Source organism: Pan paniscus, chromosome 19 (genome assembly GCF_029289425.2).
Source record: "Pan paniscus chromosome 19, NHGRI_mPanPan1-v2.0_pri, whole genome shotgun sequence".
Taxonomy (NCBI): Eukaryota; Metazoa; Chordata; class Mammalia; order Primates; family Hominidae; genus Pan; species Pan paniscus.
The window spans coordinates 67,222,416-67,241,949 of NC_073268.2; the positions used below are offsets into that span (position 1 = coordinate 67,222,416).

General features: G+C 37.4%; 1 protein-coding gene across 11 annotated transcripts in view; it reads right to left on the reverse strand.

Moving 5' to 3' along the window:
• Positions 1–19,534, reverse strand: part of SPAG9 (sperm associated antigen 9) — a 158,257-nt gene that overhangs the window by 71,551 nt on the left and 67,172 nt on the right. For 7 of the 11 annotated variants that reach the window (XM_003817430.6, XM_008970634.4, XM_034942481.3 and 4 more), the window contains exons 4-5: positions 13,600–13,694; positions 7,744–7,891 (exon numbers count right to left, since the gene is read on the reverse strand). In XM_003817430.6, coding sequence (XP_003817478.3) covers positions 7,744–7,891; positions 13,600–13,694 — 243 coding nt within the window. Of the gene's footprint in view, positions 1–7,743; positions 7,892–12,724; positions 13,146–13,599; positions 13,695–19,534 lie in introns of those variants that run through there. The other 4 variants (XM_034942484.3, XM_055101992.2, XM_008970638.5 and 1 more) reach the window with 3 other exon arrangements.

Here is a 19,534-nt window from a genome sequence, read left to right on the forward strand (position 1 = left end):
AAATTTTTTTGAGTGAAAAAGGTAATTTTTTTCAGTAGAAAATGTTAAACAACTTCTCCTATTCTAAAAGTCTGTTTAAACAGTAAACGTAAGTATTAATAAATAACTATGTGCCAATTACCTCAGATGAAGTCACATTTAAAATACAAGCTTTAAACACCGCCATTTTGAAAGTGCTGCTTATTTACATCTTTACCAGTTTCTATTCTCAACATACATAATAGGCATCTTGGTCAACATACAACACAATAGAATCTTTACCCTTTTTTTCCTTCCAAACCCTAACAGTCACCTATGGGTGGTTCCTAAAGTTATCACATGAAGATATATGTGAGGAAAAAAGCTTATAAGCAAAAATTGAGTTTATAGACCAAATTCCTTATCCACTGTCATAAACAAAACAATATGAAATATTACAACACATAATCCATTTTTTTCTTAAAACTCTACTTTTATTTTACCCTAGTATGCACACTAATACAAAATTCTATAAAGGAGGTATAAACTAATGGAAAAACCCAAACCAGAAATAAATGAATGAATAATGCCTAGATCTTGGTTCCTAAATACGCTTCTCCCAAAAAATGTGCCAGAGCTCCTTTGAGAAGTAGTCCAATTTTTAAGAGTGGGGCAGGGAAAATACAACAGCTTAGAGCATCTTACGGTGCCAATAAGGAAGAAAGCATTCAAAAAAGGATGGGGTATGTCAAAAGAGCACAGGAGCCAACCTGAAAGAGCTCTCAATGTCCAAAGCTAGAAAAATTTGAGAAACCAAAGAAATGATAGGTTCCCATAGCCCACAGAATAATATATCTATATATCCCTTGAATTCAAACTGGACTGGAGGGAAGAAGACAACTCTCCCTGATAGAAGAATTCCAATTAATAAATGTAGAATGAAGAAAATAGAAAATAACTATTAGCAATATTTTACTAATAATTGTTGTAGGCAAAATCCACTGTGGATGCTAAAATCAGTGAATGAAAGTTTGAGCAGAAACAGGGTATCTGCACAGTCTCAAAGTATATCCACACCAAGATACTAGATTCTGTTATATTCTCGCCAAAAATACATAACCTCAATCTAATAATGAGAAATCAGAGAAGCCCAAAGGGAGAGACATTCTACAAAACAACTAACCAGTACTCTTCAAAAGTCTCAAGGTCATGAAAGACAAGACTGAGGAACTGTTACACACTGGGAAGACTGGCGAGACATAATGTACAAAGGCAATGTGGAAGCCAGGTGTGCTGGCTCATGCCTATAATCCCTGCACTTTGGCAGGCTGAGACAGGAGGATTACCTGAGGCCAGGAGTTTGAGACCAAGCTGGGCAACATAGTGAGGCCCTGTCTGTAATAAAATTTTTTTTTAAAAAAGCAATATGGGATCCTGGGCTGGATTCTGGAAGGGAAAAAGGATATTAGTGGAAAAACTGGTAAAACTCGAATACAGGTTTACCTAACAGTATTGTACCAAAGTTAATTTCAGAGCTTTGATGATTGTATTATGGTTAGTTAACATCAGGGGATGCTGCGTGAAGGGTATATAGAACTCTGCACTATTTTTGCAACTTTTCTGTAAGTCTAAAATTACTTCAAAAAAGTTATTTAAAACTGCGAACTTTAACTTTTTAAATTACATATGCATTTTATAATAGGAATTGTAAATAACAATAGATATGATTCAACTACTATAGAGATTAAAGCTTGTGGAAACTAAAGAAATAGGAACAATTTCAGAACTTAACCACAAATGGAGGAGGATGGAAAATTCTCTCAACAAGAATGCTGGCTCTGTTTAGACATTTCCTGTTCTGCATGCTAAGCACATCCCCTGAAGAATGCAGCACACATTGACTGGCTTTACATACCAAACTCTGCTAACAAGAGCTTCTCACAGCAGTTTACTAAAGTATCACAAATCATGTGATTTTATGAGAACTCCCTAAAATTTTCACAAGTAGGTGTCTATCCAATTGGTTTAGTTAGTTAAAATTGCTTTTCTCAGATCTAAAGGTCACATTCTACTAATAATCAACAACCAAGGATGCTCTTCAAAGAAAAAAATACTTTTTTGGAGTACATATGTATACACATGCATACATGTGTGTGCATGCTCTATGCCAGCCATATAATTTTCATGCTGCTTTCTAGGCCTTGGTTGGTTATTTACCACAGTATTATTTGTAACAGCAAAAGACTAGGAAAAATGAAGCTGTCTCAGCAACGAAGGAGATCTGAATTGCAGCTGGGATATGTGATCCCTTCCCCTCTGCCCTTCTTCTAGGATTCTGATATATCAATTATCTTTCTTCACTCCCTTGTCTTCAATTTTTCTCTCTATTGAACCCTTCTTGTAAGCATGGCAACAACCCAGTCTCTCCCATTCTATACTTTTCCCTCTGCTCTGCCAATCTCCACCTCAAGTTATCCTTTTTCTCTCCTCCCACCACAATCACCATTTTGAGTAGTCTACACATGTTATTTCCTCTTTTTATGATTTACAGTTACTCCTGTTACTGGTCCTACAACTTAAACTGCTCAAATCTACACCTATAAATTTACAAATTCAGTCCTCATTCTACTTGACTTCCCCACACCAGCTGACCCTGCTGACATCTTCTTCCATTCTAAAACTCCGTTTGTGCCTCGACTTTCAGCGCTCAAGTCTCTTACGGTCTCTCTTCTCTGCCACTACAGCCCTCCACTAATGCCCTTCTTTTCCCATGCATCTTCTTTCTTCTCCACTCCAGCCCCCTCTCCCCCTACCACACACAGATGCTGCCTTCCTCACCTGCTCAGGCTCTGACACTCTATACCTGGGACCTCTCCTTGGGGAGGCTCTCATCATCCTGTTTAGGGTCTTTTACCCCCAAGCCTGGCTGCCATCCTGCAGGGATGTCCTTAATGTTGCTGGGGCCCTGACTCTCCACACCAGGCTACCCCATATGGATTACCCTTGTAACTTTGCTTAGGTTATGATAACAACCCCACCCCTGCTCCTAAGCACCATGGAAAGCCTTACCTTCCTCTGCCCTGCCTGGTGGCTTTATAACTGAATTGTGCAGAAAGGAAAGAGAAAGGGAAGATGAAGCAATACTATACCACCTTAATAATTAAGCTTTATAGTAAATCTCAATACCTGGTAGAGCAAGTTCTTGTACTTATTGTTCTTCAGGACTGTCTTGGTTATACTTGGCCTTTTGTTTTCCAATTCCTTCATTTGTAGCTTCTTTGTGAATATAATTCAGTAAGATTAACTGTCTCACCTTAACATTTTGTCCATTCTCAGTCTTAGCCCATGACTATTACTATTATTATTCATTATTTTTCTTGAGACAAGGACTTACTCTGTCACCCAGGCTGCAGTGCAGCGGCATGATCATGGCTCACTATAGCCTCAGCCTCCCAGGCTCAAGTTGATCCTCCTGCCTGTGCCTCCTGAGTAGCAGTGACTAGAGGCGCACACCACCATGCCCAGCTGATTTTTAAATATTTTGTAGAGACAGAGTCGCTTGACACTAGAGGAATAAATTTTAAAAATACATGAAAAATAGGCCGGGCGCGGTGGCTCAAGCCTGTAGTCCCAGGACTTTGGGAGGCTGAGGCAGGCGGATCACTTGAGGTCAAGAGCCTGGCCAACATGGCAAAACCTCGTCTCTACTAAAAACACAAAAATTAGCCAGGCACGGTGGTGGACGTCTGTAATCCCAGCTACTTGGAAGGCTGAGGCAGGAGAATCACTTGAACCCGGGAGGTGGAGGTTGCAGTGAGCCGAGATTGCACCATTGCACTCCAGCCTGGGGGACGAAGCTAGACTCCTCAAATTAAAAAAAAAAAAAAAATTATATATATAAATAAAATAAGTAAATATATGTGTTTTATATATATATATATATATATAGTGTGTGTTGTGGGGGGGGTGGGTGTGTGTGTGTGTGTGTGTGTGTGTGTGTGTATAAACATTTTTTTAAAAAAAGGAAAAAGAGACGGAGTCCCACTACGTTGCCCAGGCTGGTTTTGAACTCCTGGACTCAAGTGATCCTCCTGCCTTGGCCTCCCAAAGTACTCAGACTACAGGCACGAGCCACCCGTCCAGCCTATAGCACTTTTATAATATGCTCTTTAACGCAACAGCTTTGATAATTTAATATAAGGAGTTTCTTTTTATCAATTTCACTAGAAGTCCCCCGGTACGAAATTCCTGTTAATGAAGCAATACAAAACTCCTCTGCTTTCTTCTTGAACTGAACTCCAAACTCGATTTGAGGACAATCAACAGGGTGTTAGTCTCTAGGGCGTTAGTGAGACTACATGTAAACTGTGGTATTTGGACTGGCCTTGAATTAGGGTATTTTTACTAGTGGTAATCTAGGCAAGGTAAAGCATATGTATGTGAGGAAACTATAAAGAAAAGCAATTAGATGCAGAGGTCTAGAGTCCAGGGAAGGGATATGAGTTGTAGATTTAAATTTGTGAGCACTGATGCATAGATGGCATTTACAGACATGGAATTTGATCTACCCAGATTAAGTAAAAAGAAGGGCTGACGAGTACCCCAACATTTAGAGGTCCAAAAGCAGAAGAGAAACCAGCAATGGAGAGGGAATGGTGAAGAAAATCAGTGTGTGTTTGCCATGGGGAATCCTGGAAGAAAACTGAAGGAAGTATTTCAAGAAGCTGAATATATTGAAATATATAAATGTTACTAAAAGGTAAGATGAGGACTGAGAATTTTCCATTATATTTGGAACGATGGATTCTTTTGGCACCCTTGACAGAAGGCATGTTGGTGCAGTAGGTAGGACTGAAAGTCTGAGTGTGATGAAGAGAAAACCACCACTTAAACATGCTGAAGTGCTTCCCCACGTCAGGGCCTTCACAATTGCCATCTCATCTTCCTCAACACGTACTCCTCCAGACCTTTCCATGCACCTGCACATCCCCATGTCAGGATGCAAGTCATCTTCCAGAGGCTTTCTCTCATACCCTAAAATGAGTACCCATCCTTACTAATTACTCTTTAGCTTACCTTGCTTTAACAATACTTGAAGTTCTATTATTTCATTTATTTGTTTACTTGTTTGTCGATCTCCATGAGATTGTGATAAATCAAGAATATGTACAAATATTTCTTTTTAAGAACTTGTACATTTTTCTAGGTGCATCATTCCTAGAAAATCTATTAGATTATTTACAACCTCACTCACCACAGGTCTCTCACAGTGAGAAATTTGTAATACACCAACAAAGAAGGCCCATAACTTTACAATCACTGGCAAATCCCCTTATCTGCTGCTATTCTGCCACAAAGTTTTCTGTCGTTCTCTCACAGGAAATTTTCACCTTAACCTTACTTCACAGAAAAATTGTGGTAGTAACACTAACGTTAATTATAAATTTACACCTTCCATTTTTTCATAATGAAGTCAAAACATGCCCTAAGATGGCTAGGTCATCCTCAATCTCAGGGGAAATGATATTTTAAATTAGAGTCTAGTCCAATTCCTGTTATACACAGAAACCAAAATGACAGGTCATGTGACATACCTGTGGCATAGCCCACAAGTGAATCCTAAACCCCTGACTTCCAGCCCTGGTAAAGTAGAAAGTTATCTAGTGAACGACAAGGGCTTAGGTGAAAAATAAAATACTGTACATCCCAACTAGTAACATGATTTACAAACTAGACTTTTGCCGTTTTGTAAGCACCACCCCATTCCTGGAAATCCTTATTCATTGAGTCTTTATCTCATTCAGTGGCTCCAGTTCCAGACCAAGTAGAGAGAGACAGGGTTTTGTTTTAGAAACTCTCTGGTGAGTACCTGCCTTATACTAAGGCAAGTCCTCCTCTAGGGAGGACACGAGAAACTCCTCTGCTTAAGTCTATACTAATAATTTGTTAATTGGTTTATAAGTTGTCAATAAAGTTCTGGCATAGCCTATCAGTGGATTAAAAAATAAAGAGAATTATAATAATCTCTTAAGGCGCACTTTTGGGTAGTATTAAAATATAGTTACCATATGGGATACTTTTTTTTGTACTAAAAGTATCCCTCCTACTTTTGTTTTGGGAAAGCACACAAAGCAAGTAGGCAATTGAGAGATGAGTGTTTTGGAAAATCTATTAAACCTACAGGAAGGCTAAAAGACCCATTGTGGTACAGAAGTAAAGAAAGAGAGAGTTGCAGCCAGGCGCAGTGGCTCACGCCTGTAATTGCAGCACTTTGGGAGGCTGAGGCGGGTGGATCACCTGAGGTCAGGAGTTCGAGGTCAGCCTGACCAACATGGTGAAACTCCGTCTCTATTAAAAATACAAAAATTAGCCAGGTGTGGTGGTGGGTGCTGTAATCCCAGCTACTTGGGAAGCTGAGACAGGAGAATTGCTTGAACCCAGGAGGAGGATGCAGTGAGCCAAGGTTGCAGTGAGCTGAGATCTCGCCACTGCACTCCAGCCTGAGCGACACAGCAAGACTCTGTCTCAAAAAAAAAAAAAAAAAAGAGAGAGAGAGAGCGAGTTGCCCAGTAACATCACTGTGGGCTAATACTGAGCACTATTAGCTTCTAACAAATTGGGGCAAGAAGGGAGAAAAGGTAAGGTAACCCCTATTGTTAAAAATGATTTTCAGTGGGAGAAAAGCTATCGAATATTTATCAACTGCTTACTGTTTTGAGCACATTTCAAAGGTCAATAGAATGATTCTGAATGCCTCTACATTCTAGAGTTGAGAGAAGGACCACTTATATTGTCCCCAAAGATTCCTTCTAACATCTAAAACAAATCATTCACTCAACAAACATGTTCTGAGTACCTATAATGTGCTAGGCACTTTTCCAAGTGCTGGGGGATACAGCAGTAAATAAACCTCATAGAATTTATGTTCTTAGGAAAAAGTCTAGAGGCAACTAAATACAGTAAATGACAGTATTTTAGAAGCATTGTTAAGAGCTATCTTTACATGCTTAGACCATGATAAGTATTATGGAGAAAAATAAAGCAGGAAAAGGAAATAAGATACATGTAACTCATTTCTACTCATTGCAGGTGGCCTGTTTCATGATGAGTTGATTTTATAAGGTAACAAAAGATCTTTTATAATCAATATGATGAATATTTCATTTTAAAAGATACAGAACTTCAAATATTCTTAAAAGTTAATTATTAGCTTATATCCACTCTTAGCATATATTATTGTTTATATTTACCACTTATTTGATGACAAGTTCTTGGTCAAGAACATATCTATAATTAATTTACACCACGCCTTTTTAGCTAAACGTAATGCATTTTTGTAGACTGCTCTATGAAGCGGTTTTAAAGAAGGAACAGTGTGTTTGTTTTGTTTTGTTTTTCTGTAAGTGAAACCCTACTAAATTGGAAAGCCTCTAACATGAACCAAGACTTTCTGGTAATAGCGATTTTCAATTCTAATATAATTAGGTTCACTAGTCACCCTACTCTAAACTCATATAGCCTAAATCAAATAGAAATTAATTTTTGTCATTAGTATACTAATCAAGATGATATAATGCTTCACTTTTTTTCCTATATAATTTGAAATAAAATAGTAAAAAACACACTCTTTGGTAAGAGCTCATTTCCAATTTAAAAAACCAATTTTACAAACTAAATGTATACAAACAATTACATTTTACTATACTGTGGTCATCTAGCACTTCAATTAGGATAAGAAAGTTTATGAAATATAAACTGACACAATTTCAGCAGCATAAAGCTTACCTTCAGGCTGGTATGAGAACGTGGTTGACTTAATTCCTGAAATTTCCATTGCTCAGATCCAGGGGTCTCTCCTTTCTGAGCATCAGGTGTAAGCAATCCATCTCCAGTAGGTAATGGGAAAATTCCTAATGATATAGGGCGTTCTTTTCTATTTGAAGAGGGGAGAAAAAATTCGGCATTCATTTATTTTGACTTTTTATTTGCCATGACTATAAGTAATAAGCCTGGACTGCCACTGTTTTACAACCATCACTCAAAAATGACACTGTCTGCCCATCTGAATAAAACAGACTTACCAAAGAGGAAGGACAGTCTCAGTTTAGTTAGCCTCAGGAAATTAGCCTCAAGAAATCAACTAAGAAAAGTGGTAAGAAGGGTTAAGGAAATCTTAAAAGTTACTGATGAGTTCCTTGCCCAAGAAGCAGTCAGTGGTCTAGTGTGGTCTGGAGAAGAGCTGCTGCTGAGTTTTTAACCATACGTAGCTTAGCCCTAGGGAACTTGCAACCTCCTTCTTTGGAAGTGAATCCAACCCATTTCTTCCCAAATCCTCTCGCTAATCCCTGGATGTTTACTGAAGCTTCTTCAGGGTATGACTTTCCTGCCTAGAGGAAAATCAATATATTATCTAAATCAGGGCTACCTATTAAATGATGAAGAGAACTCAAAATATCTTTCTCCCCACCACCCAAGTAGGAAAGCTCTGTTTTTCTACAGAACCACTATATGAGTTCCTTTCAAGCACAGTACATATGAGAAAACCATTGTCGGTTTTTTCCAAATAAGAAGGTCAAATAATTCTATAAAAGATTACCGAATTTCCAATGCTTTGTGAGAAGTTTCAATGAACAAGAGTTACAATTTAAATACTAACAGAATTTCAACGAGAAACACATCCTTTGTTGATGCACAGAAGATTGCAAATCGAAGAGCTTTTAGAGGGTGGAAACAAGCCTACTAACGGGTCATCCTGGGTCATTAACTCAAAAGTGTAGAAACTAGAAAGAAATGAGACACTAAAGGTTTGGTGCCTCCTGGAATTCCTACCTCTACTGGTAAGAATGTAAGTTAGAATAAAAACAATGAGCTCATTAATTAAAGTGGGAAAATTTCAGTTTTGCTAAGTAAGTCTTTAATTCTGTAGTTCATTTTTATTCCAAGAAACTTCAGCCACTTTTGAAATGTGTCTTCACTTAATACAAAGGGTGTGTTCTTCCATTCCTAACAATCTAAAAGGACTAGTAAAACTATCCCAATGCCTTCTTAAAAATGAGGTGAAGCAAAGGGGTTGAGAGACTACATTTAGTCAAAGTTGTATGCACAAGGAAATAAAATTTAAAAACAGAACTTTGATTTAGGGGGAAAATTCAAAAGCAGGAAGGCAGTACAATAAGAGGGTAGTTTTTGTTTGTTTGTGTCTTGCTGTGTTGCCCAGACTGAAGTACAGTGGGACGATCTCGGCTCACTGCAAGCTCTGCCTCCCAGGTTCAAGCAATTCTCCTGCCTCCGCCTCCCGAGTAGCTGGGATTACAGGCATTACCACCACGTCTGGCTAATTTTTGTATTTGTAGTAGAGACAAGGTTTCACCATGTTGGCCAGGCTGGTCTTGAACTCCTGACCTCACGTGATCTGCCTGCTTCGGCCTCCCAAAGTGCTAGGATTACAGGTGTGAGCCACCACACCTGGCCAAGAGGGTAAATTTTAACACCAAATCTAAGTTTGCGACTATGAGCTGCCGGGACAACCAAATGACAAAAATTAAAGTGACTAGTCAGCTACCATGTTTACACCAGTTATTCCCAAATGCTGTTCAGCAACAAAGTTTTTATAATAAGTCCATGAAAAAAGAGGCATTATTTATTTCCTTAGTACACAGATAATATAGTACCTATTGTACACATACACATTCCCATATACTATAGAACCCTGTTCTTTCTTGAAAATGACTGACCCTTATTTTAAATTACATCTTTTCTTCTTCTTTGATTTTAAAATGCCCTTTCTTTCATTAAATGATGGTGACAGTGATAAGTAGCTAGATTTCCTTTTCATATTCATTCTGGACAAAATAAAAAGTTGTCAATCTGATGTTTCCCCCCCATATTTTGTGAACCGAAAATCCAAGAGGACTAAGAGCTACTAGCTGACTTTTATTTATTTTCTAACATACCTTAATGAGTTAAGCAAAAGGTGACTGGGAATTTAATGACTGAATATAATGGAAAGCTCTCTAACTCAAAATGCAAAGACAACCAGGAAGATGATATACAGACTTCATAAGACTCCCTCACACTAATAGAAATCAAAATATAAGCCATTCATTTTCACACATATCAAATATTGAAAAAGTTTAAAACTATTGGGGGAAGGAGTCTTCTATGAATCCAAATTTTACTTTCCAAAAAGTAAACAAAATCAGTTGACAAAATCTACAATCAACAGTCAACAAAATCTACAACCCAAATTGCAAGTAGAATTCCCACCTTTTTAATTTGCTTGTATCAATCATTCAGAAACTACTCTACAGGGAGGGGAGATCTCTTCAGAGACTGACAGCTATCTGTCAAGTGGGTCAATGATGCTCTAGGTTACAATGTTCCAACTCTGAAAAAATAATTACTACATACTCCTCCCCTTACTTTACTTACAAATTACATATAGTTGGGGTAAGGGAGAGAAGGACGCATAATTAGGCAAGTTCATGAGAATCCTACTTTTGAAAAGAAACCCTGAAAGGTAAACATTAGTCCGGTACTATGTTGGCATGCATTAAATGCTTCAAACTCACAGAAGAAGGAAAAAAATGAGATACACGTGGAAAACTATCAAGTGGCAGATTTATACCTGCAGACCAAAACATCTGCTATTACTTGTCTAGAAAACGAAGCTATCAACAACTATCAGAATTCTTTTTTCTTAATTGCCCTACTTCCATTTTTGAGTTGGTTATTAAATGTTAGCTTATGTATATAAATAATTTTACAACTACATTTTTGGAACAGCTTTTTGGCTATATTCACATTTGATACAACTAATTAGTAAAATCTACTTTATATATAAAGGCAGATAAAAGAAAAAGTACATTTGTTGAACACTCACCACATGGTGGGTACTGAGCTAGATGACTTATTTACATTATCGCATTTAATCCTTATCAAGAAACGGGGATTATTTTTCCAATTTTTCAGAGTAGGAAAAGTGAAGCTCAGAGATTTTAGGCACTAGTAATTGGCAGAGTTTCGATTCAAAGCCAGTACTGTTCAATTCCAAGCCCTTTGCTTTCCTTGGAACTTCCTACTTGGAACTACCAACTTTTTGACAATTTAATCTTAATATCAAAGACTTTGATATCTTTAATCAGATCAGTAGCAATTTTTGTGGTAAAGAACTTTAAAATTTTAATTATAAGGTATTTTAGCTGTAGCTAAAACAATTTCTGCTAAAAATGGACACATATAAGTAACTGAAAATTATTTACTCGAGTAATTTACCATATATCTTACAACTATAATTAAATACAAAATAATAAAATCACTTGATTTTTAAAACCACCCAACGGGGTAAGTTCCATCAGGAGAGAAAACTCAGGCAGAGAGATTAAGCAACTTGCCAAAGCTCCTACAGCCACGTGCAATAGAGCATTTGCACCCAGGCAGTTCAATTCCAAAGCCTTGTTGTACCCACTTGCAGGCGCCGCACAGCAGCTCACGGCACTGCCCTCTCAAATGAAGCCTAAACCCAAGACATCCCCTTAACATTAGTCTTATATTAATATTCTACATATTCTTAAGTTCAGTTGCTTTTAATTTCTTCAAAGCCTAAATATACAGATACACATACACAAATATTTTATGTACTAATATATATACAAGTAGTAAGATTATTCCCAATTTTTATAAATCAGGAAAGAAAATAAAAGACCAAGTATCTAGTTTTAAGTCATTGATGAAATTTAATTTCTGGGCTTTCAACTAATATTAAACTTGAACTGACCTATGAATAAAAAGAAACACATTAAGGGAAGTTACTACTTTAATTCTTCTTAATTTATCTAAATCTACAATAAGGGTTTAAATATTTTATAAATATTTAAATAATAAATAAAAACTATATACTATGAACTTTCATTTAAAACCATGCACAAAGCAGAAATCTGAACAAATCAGAGACTGCTAGTCTGATGGTTTAGAAAACAAAAGAAACCACAACCTTAAGCCTCTAAAATACAGAAGATGGCTCTTACAGGGTGTAAGTAGAGTGAGCAACAGTAAAGCTACAGAGATTAATGACTACCCCCACAAGCAGGCATGGATATTTGTCACCCAAGACTACAAAGAAAAGAAAGGGCAACATCTGACAAAACAATAGTGAATAGGCTTTGTAAAGCTTTCACAACTTTGATGTGTAAATAATGGGGAAAAAGGCATTCCTTAACCTAAAAGTCTTAAATTTTTTCACTTTAAAACATATTTTGTTTTAGGAGGAAAATATTTAAATTGTCAGTTCCCATGAGCTATTATCAAAAATTACAAAAATGATACCTGAAACTCTATCATTCAAAGGATAATTAAAACAAAATAAACTTATGGCCTGTATCTAACTGACTGCAAGTCCAAGCATAAAAGATATTTGTCCCTAAATGCTCAGAAGCTAAATGCAGAGGTTGTATAAACTTGGAGCCGGTGCTCTACTCTTGCTCTTCTTTTACTTTGAACATTCTGCTTAAAACAAGACCACACTGACCTTGTACTTGTGTGTAAGTACAATATGAAAATCCTTTTCTTTAGTTAGTGGTTTCCAAACATAAAGCTATAATCCTAACTGATGGTCTATAAATTACTATAAATTAGAATCAAAAATCCTAGCTTCAGGCCATTTTCCATTGTTTCAATCTGCAACAGAAATTGTTACAAAGCAGACCCGTTGAGCTAAAAATTTAATAAAAACCAGCTAAGCAGGGGCTTCTAAGAGAGATGGGAGTACCTGAGTATCCTTGGTAGGTTCTGCGTCAGAGCTGGCACACCGGTAGAAATAGAAAAGTGCACAAGCAGCAAAACAGAGAGAGATACTAAGATAGCAGAATTAATGACCACCGCCCCGCCAACAAAGCCAAACACAAACAGCAGCATGCATCCAGGACTCATGGCGCTGTGCTGGCATGGTGAAACACCCGAACCAAGGAGGCCTACACGGGGGCCAAAGGGGTATCTTTGTAGTGAGGATCTGTCATTCAGCTTGCTGCCACAAAAACAATGCCATCAGCAGCAGCTTTCCACTCCATCCTGCAGCAGCTCCCAAGCGATGACGTCATTCCGTTCTCCCCACCTCATAACCATAGAGCTGCTGCTCCTAGCATTTATGCAGCAACCCCAAGCGACAGCCAGCCTATTAACTATTTTCCCCTCCACTAAGAGTCCTGGCTTAGCTCATTGGCTACAATGCCTGAAGATCTACATAATTTATTCACACTCCTACATCAAACAGATGGCTAGCTAACCCTTTCAAACATGCCTCTCTGTAACAAAAAGGATTTCAAACCAATTACACGGGAGAAATAAAATATTTCAGCATTCCCATAAATTACAAAATTTTAAACCTAGTATAATCTCCATCAAGTATCAGAAAACAATCTAAATACTCAATGTGCTGCTTATATGGATGGCTCATAATTTATCTTTTTAATGGTAAAAACCGTTTCTACTTTTCTGTGCTATTCTCTCCTGCAGCATTCCAAACACAGTGGAGAGCTTTTTGAATCAGCCTAACTATTGTTCCAGGATTAAAGAACAGAGAAAAACAGAAACAAACATATTATTTATTTTACTTTTTCTCAAGGCAAAATATATAACAAAGCTTACCTAATTCTACTATGAGCTGTGGATTCTAGTTGATCACTCCCTGAGAGCTGATGAAGTTTTGTTCTTTCTAAATGTTCCATATAATTATGGATCATCTATTTTAAAGAAAGAAAAAAATACACAATATTTAAGGCTAATACCTGGAATAAAATCATAGTGTTATAACAAGGAAAACATTTTGGTACAATTTTCTTATCTATCAGACTACTCGATTCCAAGTAAGAGAATATTAAGGAATGAAAAAAATTTTAATGGAAAGTAATATGCAAATGCTTACATTTAAGGATGCTGGCGTCCACAAAAGTAGCTAATATCTTGCTTAGGATGGCAAAAAAAAAAAAACCCACTTTTTTTACAATATGTGATGCTATTAAAATAATATTGATATAAAGAACACAAATTAGTAAACAGACACTGGGAAAGAAGTCATAAAAGACCATTGGTTAAAAATAATAGATGGCATTTGAGAAAGCCATTCACTAAAATGAGACACAACAAAGAAATTAATGTGAAACTTCTGAAGAAACCATATCCTTATGTGCTGATCTCTTCCATTTTAAAAGGAATTAACAGAATAAAGATCACTTTCAATTTAATTAATTTAATACCAAGAAAAGTTTCTTCTTTCTGTATATTTAGTTGAAAGAATGTTAAAATACTTTCTCCTTTGACTGTTACTGGTATCATTACTTGGTATAATCATCTATTATAACAGCAGCAAATTAATACAAATGTAAAAAATTAGAATACTTTTTGAGTCTTAGATAAGGAATCATATGACAGACAAGCTGAATATGAAAGTAAAAACTTCAAGAATGTAAAGTACATAAACTGCCAAGAACTTCTAATGTCCTATTTGATTCTTGATAATATATAGTTTCACTTTTAAAAAGCCTAAATTTGGAATTAAGACATAAAATCAAAAGGCCTTTGCTAGAGATACTAACATGATATGAATAAGAAAAAAATGAATTTTAAAAAACAAGAAATAGTGTGTTAGTATTTAAAGGGTGTAAATATTAAGAGGCAAGCAAAGGTTGATGTCTTTCTTGGGAATATTACTTGAATTCTTTTTTTTTTTAATGTCCCTTCTCACCATTCCTAAGGAATATTACTTGAATTCTTAACGCTGTACATAGAACAGCTTTGGAAGTCACTAAACTTTAGCTGTATTAAGATGCATTTCAATCTCTTTATAACTTAAAATATGCACTGTAGCATATTAAGTAACCAAATAAAATTTTTAAAAAGTTTAAATTCACTTTACAAAGCATGCTTTTGTTGTAGAAATTTTATTTGGCATGTACAAATATTAGGAAATGTAAGTTAATTTTAAGATGTTATTTATCATCAAATCAACAAAAAGTTGAACTCTGATGCATGAAATAAAACAAATTAACCAGACTGTTCCTCAATGAAGACTAGTCCAAACAACAAATGTTATCCACAAAGAATGAAAACAGAATCACATGAATATAGTATCTTAAAATTTTTTAATTGACATACTTTTTATTTTAAATTTATAGATTTTACCACCATTTACACAACAGTTTTGGAGAAATACACCTTTCATCTATCAGCAAGTCAGAAATAATGAGCTTCCTTGTGTCAGGAAGAATTTTCAGGAACAAAAATCAAACTGAAACTAATATAACAAAGTGACTGTCAGGCTTAATCAATCTCAATTTAAATTTTCAAAAGGTTTTAGAAGGCCTAAATTAAGGCTTTGCAGTGGCTCATGCCTGTAATCCCAGCACTTTGGGAGGTAGGAGGTTTGCTTGAGGTCAGGAATTTGAGATCAGCCTGGGCAACACAGCAAGACACCAGCTCTAGAAAAAAAAATACAACAACTAGCAGGCACTCGCCTATAGTCCCTACTGCTCAGGAGGCAGAAGTGGGAGAACTGCTTGGACCCAGAAGTTCAAGGCTGCAGTGAGCTATGATCATGCCACTGCACTCCAGCCTGGGCAACAGAATGAGACCCCTCAAAAAAAAAAAACACTTTAAAAATAAAAGAGGTCAGGTGCAGTAGCTAATGCCTGTAATCCCAGCACTTTGGGAGGCTGAGGTGGGAGGACTGCTTGAGCCCAGGAGTTTGAGACCAACCTGAGCAACACAGGGAGACCCTGTCTCTACAAAAAAATTTTTAAAAATTAGCTGGGTATTTTGGGATGCGCCTGTAGTACCAGCTACTTGGGAGGCTGAGGTGGGAAGATCGTTTGAGCCAGGGAGATCAAAACTGCAGTGAACCATGAGTCTCACTCTGTCGCCCAGGCTGGAGTACAGTGGCGCGATCTCGGCTTATTGCAATCTCTGCCTCCCACATTCAAGCGATTCTGCCTCCCAAGTAGCTGGGTACTACAGGTGCCCGCCACCACACCCAGCTAATTTCTGTATTTTTAGTAGAGACGGGGTTTCACCATGTTGGCCAGGCTGGTCTCGAACTCCTGACCTCAAGTGATCCACCCGCCTTGGCCTCCCAAAGTGTTGGGATTACAGGTGTGAGCCACGGCGCCCAGCCGTGAATTTTTATATACACTGGATAGTAAAGTAATTGTATGTATGGGATTGAATTGTTCAAATGGAGGACCTAAGTTTCTTTAAGCATTCAGATGAAGAAAACAAACTCACCCCGGATTGCTGTATAGTAATCTATGAACTCAATATAGAAAAAGAATGACAAGCAAAATGCAAAAATAGTTCTCCCCCAATAGCCATTCTACAGACTGATTCTCTATTATCTTATTCTAAACTTTCTTTTAATGACTAGTCCAATGTAATTACAGATATAGTATTCTGACATTCCAAAATTATCTATATAATGAAATCAATTCTAACTCAACCGAACTAGCACTTTAAAGGAAAGAACTGACAACCAAAAACGACTGAGGGGGAAAAGAAAAGAGAGAACAATAACAACAAAATGGCAGCTATTATTTATTGAGCACCAATTATAAGTCAGTCAGTGCAGTTACAGCCATTTTTTCTCCATTTAATCCTCACCATATCATGATTTCATAGGTAAACTCTAAGTTGATTGTCTGGTCAATGACTAACTTTTCAAGTTGTCACTAGCTTTGGGGCCAGAACTCTGGCCTGCCTGACTCAGTCATCTGAGTTATTAAGAATTACAGGACTCAGGCCGCCTTTGTACTTAATTCTCTGAGCAGGCAATGAGCCCATTGTCCTTTCTTCCTCATACCCACAAGAAAATCCCATACCCTAAAGCTTTTTCTGATGCCTGGAATAAAATGATATGCACTATAGTCTATAAACACACAAAAAAGAACAAAAATTATACATAACAATTTAAATATTAATAAGGCCTCACAGTATCACTCAGGTTAAAAAAAAAAAAGTGAGTGGGAGGGAGCACCAGTGTTGTTAGACAGAAAAGAGAAGTGAGAAAGTAAAATAGGACACGCTTCAGATAATCTATTCTTGGGTCCACCAGGTCCATTGCTTCTGGTCTCAAAACTGCAATTCTCAATTTTCTCAGGTATGCACATTAATTCACACATTCAGGAGTCAATTCAGCAATAAACAACTGAAGAGAGAGAGAAAAAGAGAGGAAGGAAGAAAGGAAAGAACGAAGGGAGGGAGGAAAGGGAAGGAAGGAAAGAAGGAAAAGAAAGGAAGAAAGAGAATTTAAAAATAAACAACAAAACAAAAAGAATAAGAAAGAAGGGAGGGAGGGAAAAGAAAAATGTCTAGTGGAACTAAAGGTGTAGTGTGTTTTTTTGTTTTGTGACGGAGGCTTGCTCTGTCACCCAGGCTGGAGTGCAGTGACACGATCTCAGCTCACTGCAACCTCCACCTCCTGGTTCAAGCAATTCTCCTGACTCAGCCTCCCAAGTAGCTGGGATTACAGGTGCCTGCCACCATGCCCGGCTAATTTTTGTATTTTTAGTAGAGATGGAGTTTCACCATGTTGGCCAGGCTGGTCTTAAACTCCTGACCTCAGATAATCCCCCCACCTCGGCTCCCAAAGTGCTGGGATAACAGGCGTGAGCCACCACACTCGGCCAAGGTGTTAGTGTTATTAAAAGTTCAGGGAGACTGGGTGCTGTGGCTCACACATGTAATCCCAGCACTTTGGAAGGCCGGGACGGGCAGATCACTTGAGGCCAGGAGTTTAAGACCAGCCTGGACAACATGGTGAAACCCAGTCTCTACTAAAAATACAAAAAGTAGCCGAGCGTGGTGGCATGTGCCTATAGTCCCAGCTATTCAGGAGGCTGAGGTGGGAGAATCACATGAACCCTGGAGGCGGAGGTTGCAGTGGGCCGAGATCACGCCACTGCACTCCAGCCTGGGCAACACAACGAGACTCCCTCTTAAAAAAAAATCAGGCAATAGAATCTGACAAACCTGGCTTCAAATCTAGTCACTAACTAGCCTAGAATTTGGGGCAAATCATTTTATAGACTCTTTCTAAACCTCAATCTGTAAAATGGGAATGGATGAGAATTTGGTCAAAGGATAAAATGAGAATGCATTCAAACACTCCCTGATGTGAGACTCTCCCAAGATTCCAAAGGGCTAAAGTTTTTGGTGATTAGCATACACATGTGGGCCCGAGTGCTTCAAAATTGTCCTTTATATTTCTTCCACTGCCCTCTTTAAGGCATGTCTTTTAAGCAAATTCAGTAATGTATACAAAAATTTGATTTAAGAATAGTTGACTATTTAAATTTAAGAATAGTTATTCTTAAATCAAATTTTAAAAAGCCACAGTAGGTTTCCCTTAAGCAACAATGAATGTGTTTCATAAAAGTGCTAAACAACTATTAAAAGACATTATCTTCTTTGGAAATAATAGTGAAAAGGTTAAGGTTAAACCCCTTCAGGCTTCCTTTCCCTGAATGTTTTCAGAGTTTATGTTTTAAGGGCGCCTAGTTCTTTGGCTTTAGATAGCTATTTATAATTGCTAATTGAATGACATCTCTAGAACAGATGTATAAACAGAAAAAATTGTGGGCTAGAGCAGAACAGACCCACATTTCAAAGGAGCCCTATATATGTTACATAAACCTTCCTTCCTTGAGGCAAAACAAAATATAGGGAGCCTATCAGGTCAGAGGATAGAAGCTGCTCATAACTGAGGGAGGAGATCTATGAAAAGAGCTTTTGGGTGGCGTGGGAAATCTGCCTTGGTTACTGGACAGACCTAGCTCTCTGACTTGGTAATTAAAATTTTTCCTGAGATCTTTTTTTCTTCCTAGACTATCTTTTCCTCAAGGAATAGAAATAGACAAAAAAAAAAAAGTATATGTTTTCATTTAAAATTAGTATGTCAGGCTTCTTTATAGAAGCGTATCTTCACCTTTATTAAATATATGGAAAAAATATGAAATTTCACTTTACCGTTATTTTTAAAGAATGTATATATTTTAGGCCAGGCATGGTAGCTCACGCCTGTAATCCCAGCTCTTTGGGAGGCCAAGGTGGGTGGATGACCTGAGGTCAGGAGTTCGAGATCAGGCTGGCCAACATGGTGAAATCCCATCTCTATGAAAAATGCAAAAATTAGCCGAGCGTGGTGGTGCACTCCTGTAATCCCAGCTACTTGGGAGGCTGAGGTGGGAGAATTATTTGAACCTGGGAGGCAGAGGCTGCAGTGAGCCAAGATCACTCCAGCCTGGCGACAGAGCAAGACCCCATCTCAAAAAACAAAAAAAAGTATGTATTTTATATTTTATACTTTAATATAGCATAATTTAATAATTTTCAATTATTAAAAAAGATTAGAGCTTCATTTTAAAAACAAAAACATTGTTTATTATTTATCACTATCAATTACTTCCCCCAAATATATTTATAATATATTTATAAAATTATAAATTATAAATTTATCAATTATAATGGATACAGTGGCTCACACCTATAATCCCAGCACTTTGGGAGGCCAAGGTAGGAGATCACTTGAGCCCAG